Source organism: Nannospalax galili, unplaced genomic scaffold (assembly GCF_000622305.1).
Source record: "Nannospalax galili isolate Female #2095 unplaced genomic scaffold, S.galili_v1.0 scaffold43, whole genome shotgun sequence".
Lineage (NCBI taxonomy): Eukaryota > Metazoa > Chordata > Mammalia > Rodentia > Spalacidae > Nannospalax > Nannospalax galili.
In genome coordinates this window covers 3,281,010-3,295,961 of record NW_008353342.1, presented here as the reverse complement: position 1 = coordinate 3,295,961, position 14,952 = coordinate 3,281,010, and the positions used below count along the sequence as shown (strand labels likewise).

The 14,952-nt window shown below is 43.1% G+C and overlaps 1 protein-coding gene across 6 annotated transcripts in view; it reads right to left on the bottom strand.

Moving 5' to 3' along the window:
- Svil (supervillin) overlaps positions 1 to 14,952 on the bottom strand; it is a 217,013-nt gene that overhangs the window by 155,854 nt on the left and 46,207 nt on the right. For 4 of the 6 annotated variants that reach the window (XM_017802569.2, XM_017802568.2, XM_017802572.2 and 1 more), the window contains exon 2: positions 9,369 to 9,451. Coding sequence is in view for 2 of the 6 variants with exons in the window: in XM_029554788.1 (XP_029410648.1) it covers positions 1,775 to 1,793 (19 nt within the window). In the remaining 4 variants the exon portion in view is untranslated. Of the gene's footprint in view, positions 1 to 1,774; positions 1,809 to 9,368; positions 9,452 to 14,952 lie in introns of those variants that run through there. The other 2 variants (XM_029554788.1, XM_029554789.1) reach the window with 1 other exon arrangement.

Here is a 14,952-nt window from a genome sequence, read left to right as displayed (position 1 = left end):
GGACACAGTGCCTTCCACATTTGCAAGACTTTTCACATTGGAAAAAATTCCATGACCACGAGAGCAAAGGGAAAATGAAGCCTCCAAATTTTGGTTCTGTTTTATCTTCCAAATCTGGGGGTCGCCTTCAGGCTGTGGAGTTGCTTTACAGTAAGAATTGCAAGTTCTGTGAAATCAGGGTATCTCACGAAATGATCCAGAAACCCCAGTCCCGTGCAGGGAAGACAGTAGCCTATGGAGAGTGCAAAGGAGAAGAGGAGAAGACAGCCCCACCAGTGGGAAGTGGGCCTCACCATGACCCAGCAACAGCAGCTCCAAGAAGGCCTGGCCCTTCCCAGAAGCCATCACAAAGAACCTGAAGCACCCAGTCTCCCATTTCCAAGGAACCACAGCCCAAGTGCCCTGGGAAAGTTTGTCAGGACGCCTTCCTGGAGCCCAGAACCATCTCTCCATTTTTTTTTTTTTTTTTTGCACAGCTGTATTCAATTTTCTGTCCTTAGGTTTTAAAAGGAACATTTATTTCAGGGCCAGGATTCTCAAGTTTTATGGTTATACAACTCCCTCCCAGGGCCAAAGAATGTTTGAAAAGTCTTAAGCCCAGCAAAGAGAATTAGTGAAACTATCCAAGTGAAACTGAAATAAAAAAAAAAAAAACTAAGACTTATTTCAATTTAGAGTCAACCTCTTGCTTTATTGCAGTGTACTTTCTGTTTGTCCTTCAAAGCTGTGTGACCTAGCTTTCATGTGAATATAGGTAGGGTGGCATGCAAGTGTATATGTGAGTGTACATATGTAGGGAAAAACACAGAAGTGCAAAGGCGTATTAGAGCCTTCCATAGTTCCTCCTTCCTGTTCCATGATAGAATTACTTTAAATCAGGCCTAGAGATTAAATTTAATTCAATAAAAAATTTAAAAAGAGAGATTCCTTTAGGAGGGGGGGCGGTCATATTCTTGTTTGTTTTGTCTGTTTAGAGATCTGGATAACCTTGATACTTTTGGTAGCTGACAGCAGAGGAAAGTAAGAAGGGAGGATGAGAGAGAGGAAAGGCAAGAAAGGAGTGAAAGAGGGAGGGAGGGAAGGAGGGAAGGAGGGAGAGAGGGAGGGAGGGAGGGAGAGGGAGGGAATCTGACTGGGGGAGAGGGAGGGAGGGAAGAAGGAAGGAAGGAAGGAAGGAAGGAAGGAAGGAAGGAAGGAAGGAAGGAAGGAAGGAAGGAAGGAAGGGAAGGAGGGGAAAGAAAGACAAATTGTCACTTAGTGGCATGTTTAATTGACTGGCTAGAAGCCAATTTCATTCTCAATATCCACAACTGAAGGCCTCCCACCAGTCCTTGAAGAGCCAAGTCATTGTCTAAATACAACCCATGGAGCTGTGCTGGAAAGCCCCAAGTCCCTTACCTGCCCTCTTCTGCTCCCTCCTCCAGTCACCAGATCCCCTGACCGCGCCCCCAACTCAGCCATCTGTCCACACAGGCTCCAGCACTGCTCAGTCTCTCACAGGCTTACAGCTGGCTTCACACATGCGTCTGATCTGACGGCAAGGCAAGGCTCAGGCTTTGGGGCCTGAGGTTTATGACACAGCACACACCACCCACATTAGAGACCTGGCTACTACCCAATACAAATAAGATGTTTCTGAGAAACAAAGCAATTTTCACAGGTCCACCCTAAGCAGATGGAATCAGAACTCCTCCAGGAAGGAAGGGAGCTGCATGGTCACAGCACCTGCTTGACACAGCGGCTCTGAGAAGAGCCAGAAGACACAGAGACTGACCTGATGGGGCCCTGGTCATGGTGAGGCCTGCTGTGGGCTGGCTTGGAGGCTTAAGCCCCAGCAGAGCACTCCAAATCCTTTCTCTCTGCGGCCACTTTCTCTTGAAAATCAAGCAATCAAAAGTGCCCTTTAGCACAGCCCTGAAGCAGAGCTTACAGGTTGAAGGTCAAAATGATTCTTCCCAGATAACCAACCACTCCAAGGTTCTGGTGACTGAAACCTGACAGAAGTCAGTTTAAGATCTAAATCTATGTCATAGGACAACTGAAAAAACAATTAATTAAAAAGCAACAAAAAAACAAAAGACTTAAAATCAGGGCTTCTTTGAAGACAATTCTTCATATGTGACAGTCTAATGTCTCAAGTAGTGAACAACACTAATATCATTCTTTAAAGCCTTTTATTACACTTTTTATTAATTTGCATGGGTGTGTATGTGTGTGGGTGTATTAGTGCCATGGTACATGTATGAGGTCAGAGGACAGCTTGCAGGAGTCAGTTCTGTCCTTCCGTCATGTGGGTCCTAGGGACAGAACTCAGGTCATCAGGCTTGACAGTAAGCGCCTTTACCTGTTGGGCCATCTTCTTGGCCCTCATCTTCTCCTAAGAATAAATTTTAAAACCCTGTGAACCTGTGTTCTAGAATAAATGAAGTATTTATTCTGGAATAGCAGTGTTTTAAAGAAAGTCATACTGGAAAATCTTTCCCTCAGAACCCCCAGTACACATGTCCCACATGTCCCACATGTGCTCTAAAACACAACCAAACAACTATCAGCTCATGGGTTAAAAACAAACAAACTACATACAAGAAAAACCCCTTACAACATTTCTCTGAGTTTTCAGCTCAGAGAAAGGAAGACAGTCCCTGGTTCCATGCCAACGAAATCAGAGAAAAAATGGACTTTTAAAACACTGCTTACTGTAGATGGTCTACATTCCCCAGAAAAGAAGCAGAAATTTTAACCGATGACATTCAGACATAATTTTAAAAATCTGGCTCACCGAAGAGTTTGTGCACACTTACACACACACACACACACACACACACACACACACACACACCTTGCAGGAGAGAAAACAAACAATATGCAGTAGACTCTGCATCTGTGCTCATCATGATGTTTGTTCAAAACATTTCAAATGGGCTTTCTAGTCTGAAGAGCAGCCTGTTTCCCAAGGAACAGTTTCCCAAGAGAAGGGAAGGGAAGACTAGGCTGTTACTTGAAGGAACATGTATCTCAAAAAGTACTTTTCAACCATCTTAATTAGTAAGGAAGCCTGAGGAAAGGGGGAGCTAAAGGAAGCTCAGGAGCCACAGTCAGTGTGTCTTTGAGGTTTCCTGAAGGCACACACTACAAGCATCATCTGCACTTGTGAGGTGTGTGTTCCCTCCATTTCCGTACTGGAACCTACTATGATTCCAGTCATCCAAATCCTGGTCTTACTAAATGCAAAACAGCAAGGCATTTACAGTCAGGACCTTATTGTAACTAAAAGCAGGGAGTAGCTGTTTTGTTTTGTTTTTTAAGACAGGGTCTCACTATGTAGCTCTGGTTGGCCTATATAGACCAGCCTAGCTTCCAACTCAAAGAGATCTGTCTCCCTCTGCCTTCCAAGTACTGGGATTAAGGGCCTCTGCCATCATGTCCAGCTTTCAGGGTTTTTTTTCGGGGGGGGGGCACTTTTTATTCTAATTTCAAATGAAAACTCAGATATTCCAACTCTTTTAAACTTTGAAAAAGCACATTAGGAAGATCTTTCCTTCACTTTCCTCACAATCAAAATAACAAAATGGGATTGGAGGTATGTCTCAGTGGTAGAGCCTTGGGTTTTATCCCTAGCACAAAACAAAATAATGAAAACAGAGAACAAAGCATAAAATGGCAGTGTTCTTGGGACCCGAACAAAGCCTTCCTGCATGCCCATGTGGGGCCTGCACTCCCAGCCATTGCTGCATGCTCCATTAACCTAGAGGAGCTAGCTGGTCCTTGGGAAATAGCCACCTCGGACCCGGCTACATCTCCATGGGGCCCTGCATTAGCAGGAAGTGATCCCAAAGCAACTGCTCTCCAGCATCCAACAGTTGTCTCCTTGTCTCTGCTTTCTCACTCCCCACTCCCCCTGGTCAACACTGACCTGGAATCTCCAAGGCCACGCCACTGCTGAAGCAGACTTGGACATCCATCTCAGCAGTTTCAACAGAACTCCAGTCCTCTTACTGAACTCTCAGCAGAATCTCATCTCTGTGGGCTCTCCCTTGTTACCTGGGTACAGCGATCCCACTATCTCAGGCCATGCCTCCCCCTACCTAGGCTCCTTTGCAGGTCTCTCCTCTAACTCACTTCATCCTAATCCCACTCATCACCCCGCCAAGAATTTGCCTGTCATCTAATTTTACCACTTGTCTGGATTGCTCCTTGGAGATCAACACTCACCTCCAACTGTCTGCTGAATGTCTCTGTCTGAATGTTTAACAGGAATCTCCAGCTTAGAATATTTAAACAGATTCTCAAAGCTGGCTCTTCCCACAAAACAAAATAGAACTAAAAACCCCTCTTCTCCCTGGCTTTTGTCTCCTTCTTTGAAGTTGTCCAAGACCAAAACTTACTTAGAAGCAATCCTCACCTTCCCTTGTTCTCATACTGGTGCTGACAGTGAGGTCTCTAAGACACAGCCATTATTTACAAGTAACAGCCTTATTGATATGTAAATCACACACCACACAGTCCACCCATGGAAAGTGTGTGATTCACAGCTGCATAACTATCGCCAAATCAGTTCTAAACATTTCCAAGAAGAAACCATAGGTCCTCCTAATTCTTTGCCATACTCCCTAGTGGTAAGCACCATTAATCTACTTTCTGTCTCCACAAATTCACTTGTTCCAGAGAGTACATGTATGTAAAATCAGACACCACACCACCTTTTATGACTGGCTTCTTTGACTCTGTATATATACAACATCCATCCACGCACATATTAGCACTAGATTCCTCTTTATAGCCTAATAATATTTTATAGTCAAAATATATCAGGTTTTGGGGCTGGAGAGATGGCTCAGTGGTTAAAAGCACTGGCTACTCTTGCAAAGGACCCAGGTTTGATTCCCAGCACCCACATGGTGGCTAACAACTGTCTGTAACTCCAGTTCCAAGGGACTCGAACACCTTCTTCCAACCACTGCAGGTATTGCATGACACAGGTGCACTTACATATATGCAGGCAATACACTCATACATATAAAATAAAAATAATAAGTAAAATATTTAAATATATCTGGTTTTATTTATCTATTCACCATTTGACATTCAGGTTATCTCTATTCCTTGGGGATTATAAATAATTCTCCATCATAAAGATTATTTAAAATTTTGTATTACATTCTAATTTATTTATTCTGGTGTGTGTGTGTGTGTCTGTGTGTCTGTGTGTCTGTGTGTGTCTGTGTGTCTGTGTCTATATATGCCTTCAGGTTTGTGCCCTGACTTCCCTCAGTGATAGATTGTGACCTGAGGCCTGTAAATTAAAACAACCTTTCCATCCTGGAGTTGGTTTATCATAGCAACAAAAAAAAGCAATGTAGAACTAGTATATACATATGCCAGGGGATGTACTTGCCTAGCAAGTCCGGGTTCCAACCCTAGCACTGCAACAAAGCAGAGCAAAAGGTAACTCTGTTTAACTGCTTTCCAAAGCAAGCACACTGGAAACTGCCTTACCCTCAGCTATGGGAGAAGGCACCGATCTCTCCATCTTCACCAAAACCAGTCATTATGCTTCTTCCATGGTGGGAATGAAGTGGTGTCTGACTGTTCTTAAACTGCATTTCTTGAGGGCTGATGATGCCAAAACCCTTCTCAAGCACTTCCTGGCCATTAGCATATCTTCTCTGAAGAAACATTTAAGTCAGGTCTTTTATCCAGTTGTAATTGGCTTGTCTTTTTATTATTAAGTTATAAAGGCCCTTAATATGTTCTAGATATAGCTCCTTATCACACATATGATTTGTAACTATTTTTGAGTTTCCTTTTCACTCTGTGTGTGTGAGGTGTATATGTGTGTGGTATATGCACATGTGAGTGCGCCAGGGACGGAATTCACTGTCCTTCCCAGCACCTTGAGTCTTGTTTCTTTTTTAAAAGTAGAGTCTCTTGCTGAACCTGGAGCTTTCATTTCTTTGCTAGGCTGGCAGTCAGAAAGCCCCAGTGATCCTCTGTCTTCACCTCTTCAGTGCTGGGGTTACAGGTGTGCACAGGACCACACAGGCCTCTTTTTAAAATGTGTGTGCTGGGACCAGAGCTCCAGTCCTCAAGGTTACACAGCAAACATTTTTAATGTCTGAGGTCATCTCTCCAGCCCCTCTTCACTTTCTTCATACCGTCTTATAATATACAATAAGTTTTAAATTTTGATAAAGTTTTTCTCTTGTCATTTGTGCCTGTGGTGTTATATCTTTAAAACCATGCCCCATCGAAAGTCATTAAATTTATGCCTATGTTTTCTTCTAATTTCTTTTAAGTTTTTTATAACCTTTAAACTTATAGTTTGATCCATCTTGAGTTAACTTTTGTGTATAGTGTGAGGTCTGGGTTCAGTCTCATGTGGATAGCCAGCTGTCCCGAGGCCAAATGCTGAAGACATTACCCCTTCCTGTGGAACTGTCTTGCTGCACAGTCAAAAAACAATTGACTGTAAATGTGTAGATTTCTTTCTAGACCTTGAGTTACATCCTACACATCTGCATCTCTGACCTTATGCCAATACCACTCTGTCTTGATTATTGTAATTTTTTAGTAAATTTTTAAATCAGGAAGCTGAGTCTTCTAATTCGTTCTTTTAAAGACTGTTGTGGTTATTCTGGTTCCACTGATTTTCCATGTGAATCTTAGGATTAACTTATAATTTTTGCAAAGAATCTACCTGAGGTTTTGTAGAGATTGAATCAAATTTTTAGGTGAAAGTTCTGGAATTTTTTTTATTAGGTAGGGCTTCGATATAGCTCAGGCTAGCCTCAAACTTACCAATCTTTTTGTCTCTACCCCAGCTCCCTTGAGGGCTAGGTTTATAGGCAGGTGCCACTGCACCATTAGAAGTACTGAATTTATAATAATATTAAATATTCTGATTCATGAACATGGGGTGTTTCCACAATTATTTAGGTTTTCTTTAATTTACTTAAGTGTTCTATAGTTAACAGTACACATTTTACACTTCCTTTGTTAAATTTACTCGTCTTTTTTTTTGTATGCTACTACATACAGAAAACATCATTTTACATAATTCATCACAAGTGTAAGAAATACAACTGACTTATGTGACTTTCTATCCTGTGACCTCAGGGACTTACTTATCATCTCTCACAGTTTAGTGAGTTCCTAAGGATTTTCTACACACAAAATAATGCATGCAGAGATAGTTTTATTTTTCCTTTCTAATCTGAAAGCCTTGTATTTTGTTTCCTTATATAACTGCCCTGGCTACATCCTCTAGCACAATACTGCATTAGTTTTCTGATCTCATTAGTTTTGAGGAAGAGACTCCAGGTTCTCCACAGACAAGGAACCAATAAGCTGGATAGACAATGACTGCATAGATGCACACATAGGTCGATGGACAGATTAGAGGTGACTCATCAGGGGTTTTGGCTCTCATGAGCCAAAGCCCCACAAGAGACTATCTGCAGGTTGGAGAGACCCCAGGGTACCTGAAGCATGGCTCAGTCCAAGTCAAAAAGCCTTAGAGTCAGGACTGCCAGTGCAACTCTCAGTCCAAGTTAGGTAGGAAGCATGAGAACCCACATGACTAATGGTACAAGGCTTGCATCTATGACTGCAGAACCCAGAATTCCAACATCCAATGACTGAACAGTAACTGTGTCCTAGCTCCAAAAGAGACAGCAAATTAGCACCTCCATGGCCTTTTGCATCGATCTAGGCCTCAGTTGATTAGATGACGATGCTCACATAATGGAGGGTAGATCCTACCCATCCAATCCATTGACATACATGCCAGTCTCCCTCCCCAAATACCTTTCTCTCTCCCAAACACCTTTCTCTCTCCCTCTCTTTCTCTTTCTCTCTCTCTCTCTCTCTCTCTCTCTCTCTCTCTCTCTCTCTCTCTCACACAAATGTCTTACCAGCTATCTAGGAATGCTTTGATCTAGTCAAGTCAATATCTCAAATTAAGCAGCACAGACACTGGGGGGCAGCAATGATGGTGCTGCACGCACATCCTCCTATCCTCTCTGACATTAGGAGAAAGCTTCCAGCCCTTCATGGTGAAGAAGTCCCTGCCTACTTTGCTGAAGTGCTGTTTTGTTTTTTCAAGCACAACGGGGCACTGGACTCAGTCAGGTATATTCTCTGCATGAGACCCTTTGCTTGCTTCTCCTCTGGATGCTTTTCTTATGTTTTCTGCTTAGCTTGCAGTTTCTCACCTATACAATGTCTCTACTGCAAGGCATTCAATTTCTCCAGCACTCAGTCATTATCAGTATATGAACAAATCTGATGATATCTGTGTACAGTCTAGTACCGCCTGAGTTCACAATTTCTGTTCTTGTAACAATAGCTCCCATAAGCAGATACAATTATCACTGTTTTGCAGGGGAGACATAGGATACGTGTCCTGCTCATGGTCAGGCAGATACAAGAGTCAGACCCAGCATTAAAGCCAGTTCACCTAGCTCCAGGGGCCATTCCCTTAAACCCTTATGGCCATGCACCTTATAACTACTTTTGCTCACTTGTTCATATTTACAACCTGTATATAAGCACTGCCAATCTTATTTATAATTGAACCCTGGCATCATGTGTGGCTATTCAGAAAATATCTAACTAAAGTGGAATGTTGGCCAGAAGCAGAGATACAGAGGACCATGGTAAGCTCTGCTGACTATACACACCATGCAGATTTTTAAAGTCCGTTGGTTTCAAGAAAGACCAGTTATCTTCAATTCAGTGTTCCCCAATCACCTGAGTGCAGATCCATCTTCTATCACTCAAACCCACTGCATTGATATCCAGGAAGCTGTACTCTAATTTCACCTGGAAAGATTCTACCCTGAAAGGTAGGCCAATCACAGGGTTCCTGGAAGCACAGCTTGGCCTCCCTTTATGCACTGGCTCTGCTCCTTCTTAAAAAGTCTAAATTAAGCTGAGTTTTAAAAGAACATGCCTGTAATCTCAGCACTCAGAAGGCAAAAGCAGGAGGACAAGAGTTTGAGGCCAGCCTGGGCTACATAGCGAGATTCTGTCTCAAAATACCAGAAAGTCTAATTTAGAGTCAGTCAAAGCTCTTTCAGGACTGTAACTCCATTCAGGAAGAAAACTCAGCATCATCTTTTCCTTTTGTCTCCTGGCATTCCAAAAGGGAACATTGGGATCCAGGACAGCTAAGGACCCCCTGACCTTGTGAGTCTGTGAGCATATGCTCACCCCAGGCTCATCTTACACCTTCTCAGAGCTCTGGTTCATTGAATGTCAGTCAGATAGGGCCACTCCTCATTGTGTACCCGAACCTGCTCTCAGAAAGCAGGCTAACCCTGTGATGTACTAGCTCTAAAACATTTATGTCTTTCCCAAAGACTGACCTTTGTGTGACAGTTAAATCATGGCTGACACCTTCAGCATCATTTCTTCAGTTTTCTAGTCTTCCAGGTTATCTACTTGAACTCTGGAAAAAAGAAAGAAAAAAGAAGCTCTTACTTTGAGGTCTGAGAAAGACGAGAGCAAACAAGATAAGGCCATGTGGGAGCAAAGCAGGATGCCCCGCTCTGATTAATCTGCTACTGCAGCTATGAGGCTCAGGCCTGGGATTAAAACTGGGCCACCTCGCTCCACAGACTGTTCCTTTTAGCACACTGAGACTTGAGAAGCAAAAAGATGCATTGGGCTCATCTGGGAATTAGAAACCACATCCAACAAGCACTAACGATTCTTTCGAGAAAGAGAGGTGCTGGGTGTATAGAGGTTGGAGCAGCCACATAAGACGTCCAGAATGAGGGACTTAGTAAACTTTCTCTGTGCATTGATTCCAGAAAGGGACCATCTTCAGCCAGTACTTATTTCCCTCAAAGGTGAGGGACCATGGGAAGACTCCACCTGTACTAGAATGTATCAGAATACAATGACTGTCAACATGCATGTCTCCATGTGATTTGCCTAGTGAGGTGACTTGTGTATGAAAGAGGGCTCACCGGGTAGTCATTCCTCACATTTGAAATGGAATACCATGTGGCATTCAGATGGCTCAGGTGAGAGGAATACTCAACACAGCAAGGCTCCTATCCCAAGATGTAGAGGAACACAGTGAGCTGTGGCTTCCTTAGGGGGACCCTAGGACAATGTTGTTTGGGGCTCCTCAGTTGTTTCTACCTATTCCATCCCAAGTCTGTTCATCACTTCATATGACCTTTTAAAAATGTTATGGAAGGAGTTCACGTGGGCACACGAAGGCCCTGCTGTGGACAGCAAGCCAGAGATGTACCACTATTGTGAACAACCCACATCAGAAGTGTGCTCGAGCTGTTGCCCAGACAATGGGACTCATTTCCAGAACCAGACCCACAGGAAATGGATGAGGGAGTCAAGGTGGCAAGAAGTCAGCCCATGTGGAGTTCAACATGGCAAAATAGCTGTCACTGCCATGTGGTGAAATTTAGGCAGGCATTAACTTATTACTGGAAGTCACAAAGATGGCTGCAGTACAAATGAACTACTGGGGTTAAACAGGCGGTTCTTTGTATCAACAACAACAAAAAATCATGGAGCTGGAGAGATGGTTGAGTGGTTAAGAGCACTAGTTGCTCTTGCAGAGGACCTGGGTTTGATTCCCAACACCCACATGGTGGCTAACAACAGTTCCAGAGAATTTGATACCCTCTTGTGTTGATACCCTCTTCTGGCCTCTGTAGGCATTGTGCCCATGGGCATACATACATACATACATACATACAATAAAATAAAAATAACCAAAAAAATTATTTTAAAAATCATGTTCTCTTGCCCCCACCCCCCATAAATCTGTTTGTTCATTACTAAAAAGTTTTGGAGGCCTTGTAAACCAGGCTAGACCAACTGAACCTGCCTTTTCCCCTGGGGCTCTTCTCAGGCATCCTAAACTGTGGAGGAATTTGCCTGCTTTAGAAGAAGAGAACCAAAGATGGAAAGGGTCAAGAGAACAAAAGAGACAGGGTAAGAGAAAACACAGGCGGGTGAGGAATTCTCATCTCTGTATCATAGGAGCAAGGCTGCTGCCCAGACAGCAGGTCTGTGTCTGGTCACCTCCCTCCAGAGCCTCCTAAACTTGAAGTGTGCATAAGAGTTGCCTTGGGCTATACAGGTACAGGTTGAGGTAGAAGAAATTCTTCAGCAAAGATCCTTAGCCCAAGCACCAGGAAGGATTCTGAAAGCAGCCAAGAGCCACACTTTTGTCATAGGAATGTGGCTGTCTCAAAGACAAAGGGCAGACTTGGGTCACTAGACAATGATACTTCCTCAGTCCCTCTAGTGCCTTCATAAGAAACAAAACAGCCTGTTTACTCTAGCAGGATAATGGAGGGGAAAGAAAAGAGCGGGTATATAACCAGGAAAGGGTCTAGAGTTAGTGACGTGGTGAGACTGAATAAACTAGTTAAAGTGGTATAAAGGCAGGAAAAAAAATCTGGAGAAAAAAAAAAAACAAGGTACCTAATGAAGAGTGAATGCCCAGTGTGGTTAAAGAAAAAGGAAGAGATGGAATAAGGCCCTGGAGGAAGGTCTTGTCTACCTTTCCAGGGCTCGTCCTCTTTCTCAATCTGTGTAAAAGTTCTGTTAAGACTATATCAAGAGCAGTGCAAGTGGGGGTGGGATGTGTGTGTGTGTGTGTGTGTGTGTGTGTGTGTGTGTGTGTGCAGAAAAAAGGCCTAAGCTTTAGCAGAGTTGTGAAAGGCCTATAGAGTTGGCAGAAGGCATGGTTGCTCACAGCAGATGGATGCTTCCAGTGTGTTTACTCATGCACCACTGAACTACTGCCTCTCAGGAGCACAGTGGACCCTCCAACCAGGCATCTAATGGTCCTGCTCTAGAGATGAGGAATGTCACAGTCATGGGACCTGGCTGCTAAACTCTGGTTACTTCCCAACCTCTTCCCTAGAAAGAAAGCACATTCTTGGACAGTTTCACAGAGCCTTGGGCACTTCCTCCAAACCCTCAAGCAAATCTCAGATGCTTTTCAGGACTCTACCTACGCACCTCCTCCAGGGCCTCTCTCGTGCATACACCTGCCTATCAATGAACAATACAGTGGCAGTCAGGTTATCCTCCCAAGATTGGTTTCCCGTTCTCTGTGGATAACCAAATCCACAGATGTTCAAGTTCCTTCTGCTGCATGATAGAGATTTTAATAACCCACATCCTCCCAAAAGCCGTCAATCATCTGCAGATGGTGTGTACTTCCTCATACAATGTAGGTGCTAGGGGGATCGCAGTCCCATCACAGTGCTTAGAGAATGATGCTGAGGAAAGACACCTCTGTGCATGTTTAGGCCAGAGGCAGGTTTTTTCCTCTGAGTATTTTTGGTCTGTAGGTGGATGAATTCAAAGGTGTGGAACCACTGGATTAAGAGAGCTGACCATAATTCTCAACCATTAGGTCTGGATTAGCCTCAGCAATAATAAACATAGAGAATAATCATAATTATTTGACCATTTCTAAAAATCAAATGTCTCCTGTATGAAATTGCCAAAGAACAAATTCAATAAAAAAATAAAATAAATGTATCCAAATGGACCAGTAAACCCTACATATTAGATAGAGTTCCATTGCTGGGAGCTATGTTATGGCCTATAGTTATCACTGTGTGCCTGTTAACAGAGTGGGAACAGCCTGGCTCTCACACATACACTTGAGTGGTACCTACGGCTTCTCAATCTGCTAGCATTAAACCTAGAGTCAACCAGGTGATAGAAAACCTTTAGTAAGCAACTAGATTATCAGGGGAAAGAGCCAAGTTTTAAAGCAAAAGACAAGGGCAACAGTAGAAAGGTGCTGTTGAGAGACAGGCAGCAGAGACAGGGCAGGGAAGGGCTCCCTTCAAAACCCTCCAAGCCTTCAGTGTCTTCAGAAAGTGGGAAGGACAGTTCTCATGGCACACTGGGGCTGCTGTGCTTCATTGTGTCTGTGTGTGTGTGTGTGTGTGTGTGTGTATGTGTGTGTACACAAAATTGAGACAAAGAACACAGACTATCCTAACAGTACTAAGCATCCACCCATGTTATTTGACAAGCAAATGATGTGATTTTGCGATAAGGGGCTTGTAATAATTTTACACACCAGGATAATATCTATTTTCCTAAATATCAGAAGTAAATATCTAAGTCCAAGCCTTCAGTGTCTTCAGAAAGTGGGAAGGACAGTTCTCATGGCACACTGGGGCTGCTGTGCTTCATTGTGTCTGTGTGTGTGTGTGTGTGTGTGTGTGTGTATGTGTGTGTACACAAAATTGAGACAAAGAACACAGACTATCCTAACAGTACTAAGCATCCACCCATGTTATTTGACAAGCAAATGATGTGATTTTGCGATAAGGGGCTTGTAATAATTTTACACACCAGGATAATATCTATTTTCCTAAATATCAGAAGTAAATATCTAAGTTGTTAGTGTTTCATGTCTTATTATGTATTATTAAAGTTGACTTAATGTAGAGTACTTGAATTTCACATGTATTTGCTCCTCTAAAGTCAAACTGGGGGTTTTGATAAGCAAGACTCTTCTTTGATATGTCTCTGATATGTATGTCTCTAGAGTTTCATGGCACCTGTCCAGTGCTCAACAGACAGGAAACAGGGGGCAGTGAGCAGCTCATTCCCTGTGAGGCTTCCAGTTACTGGCTACAAAGGTGCTCACCATCAAAATAGCAACTGACTTGGTGGACACACAAAACAGAGGAAGCTAAAATAAGCACCAGAATTCTCCCTTTGAGGTCCAGAACTCTACCATCCCTCTGTCCTTGGGGACAGCTTCCTTCTGGGACACACTCTCCATTTTGTGGGCTTTCAGCTGTTACTATATGTACATATACATACTTACATTCATACTTGTAGACGTGTGTGTGTGTGCACCTGTGTGTGTGTGTGTGTGTGTGTGTGTGTGTGTGTGTGTGTGTAAGTTTGAAGGTGTAGCCTGGTGAGAGTTTCTGAGCTCACAGTCCTGGCTTCAATCCTCAGCACTGCCAACAAACAAAATCTTTGGTGACTTCTACTTTCTTATAAACAACCTTGAAATGAATGAAGGAGTAGCAAACACTGAAGAAAATCTCATCTTGCTCTGTGATAGACTATTATCTAAAGCATCAGAATACATGATCCAACTTTAACGTAATTTGACAAATATGAGTATAAGAAGGATAAATATTTATGTGGCCAGGTGTGGTGGCGCACACCTTTAATCCCAGTATTCGGGAGGCAGAGGCAGGTGGATCTCTGTGAGATCGAAGTCAACCTGGTCTACATAGTGAGTTACAGGCCAGCTGGGGCTGCAGGGAGACCCTGTCTCAAAAGGACAAAAAAAGACAACAAAAAAAAATGATAATAATTACAAAATACAATTTTTCTATAATGAACTAAGTTTCTTAAAATTTATTTTTATTGTATTTATACAAGTGTTTTGCCTTCATGTATATAGGTACACCATATGTGTACAATGCCCACAGATGCCAGAAGAGGACACTGGAGTTCCTGGTTAGCCACCAAATGGGTGCTGAGAACTGAGCCATCTTTCTAGCCCCTATACTGAACCAAGTTGAAGAACAGAATACAACACTTCAACATTCCATGGATGCCTCAAAGAACAACAGGAATTACTCCAAGAACCTACCCCTGAACATATCTGTAAACCCCATGAGCATGTCATTATAGACAATCCAAGATCTCTTATCTGGCACAACTGAAAGAAAATTGAGATGGAGGCCAAGAGCAGACTCTTCCGTGGGTGTCCTGAGTCTTCTTGGTCCCTCTTTGGACTCTGAGACCCTAGCGGTCCAGTCAAGCCTTCTCCCCTGGGGAAGGCAAGTGGTTCCTCTCCTGGCTTCCAGTGTGTATTTTTACAAAAATAAGATTATGCCAGCTGGGCCTTGATCTTTGTTGCCTAAGTAAACACCAAATACCAAATTTAAAAGCTTGTTGTTCTGTAAA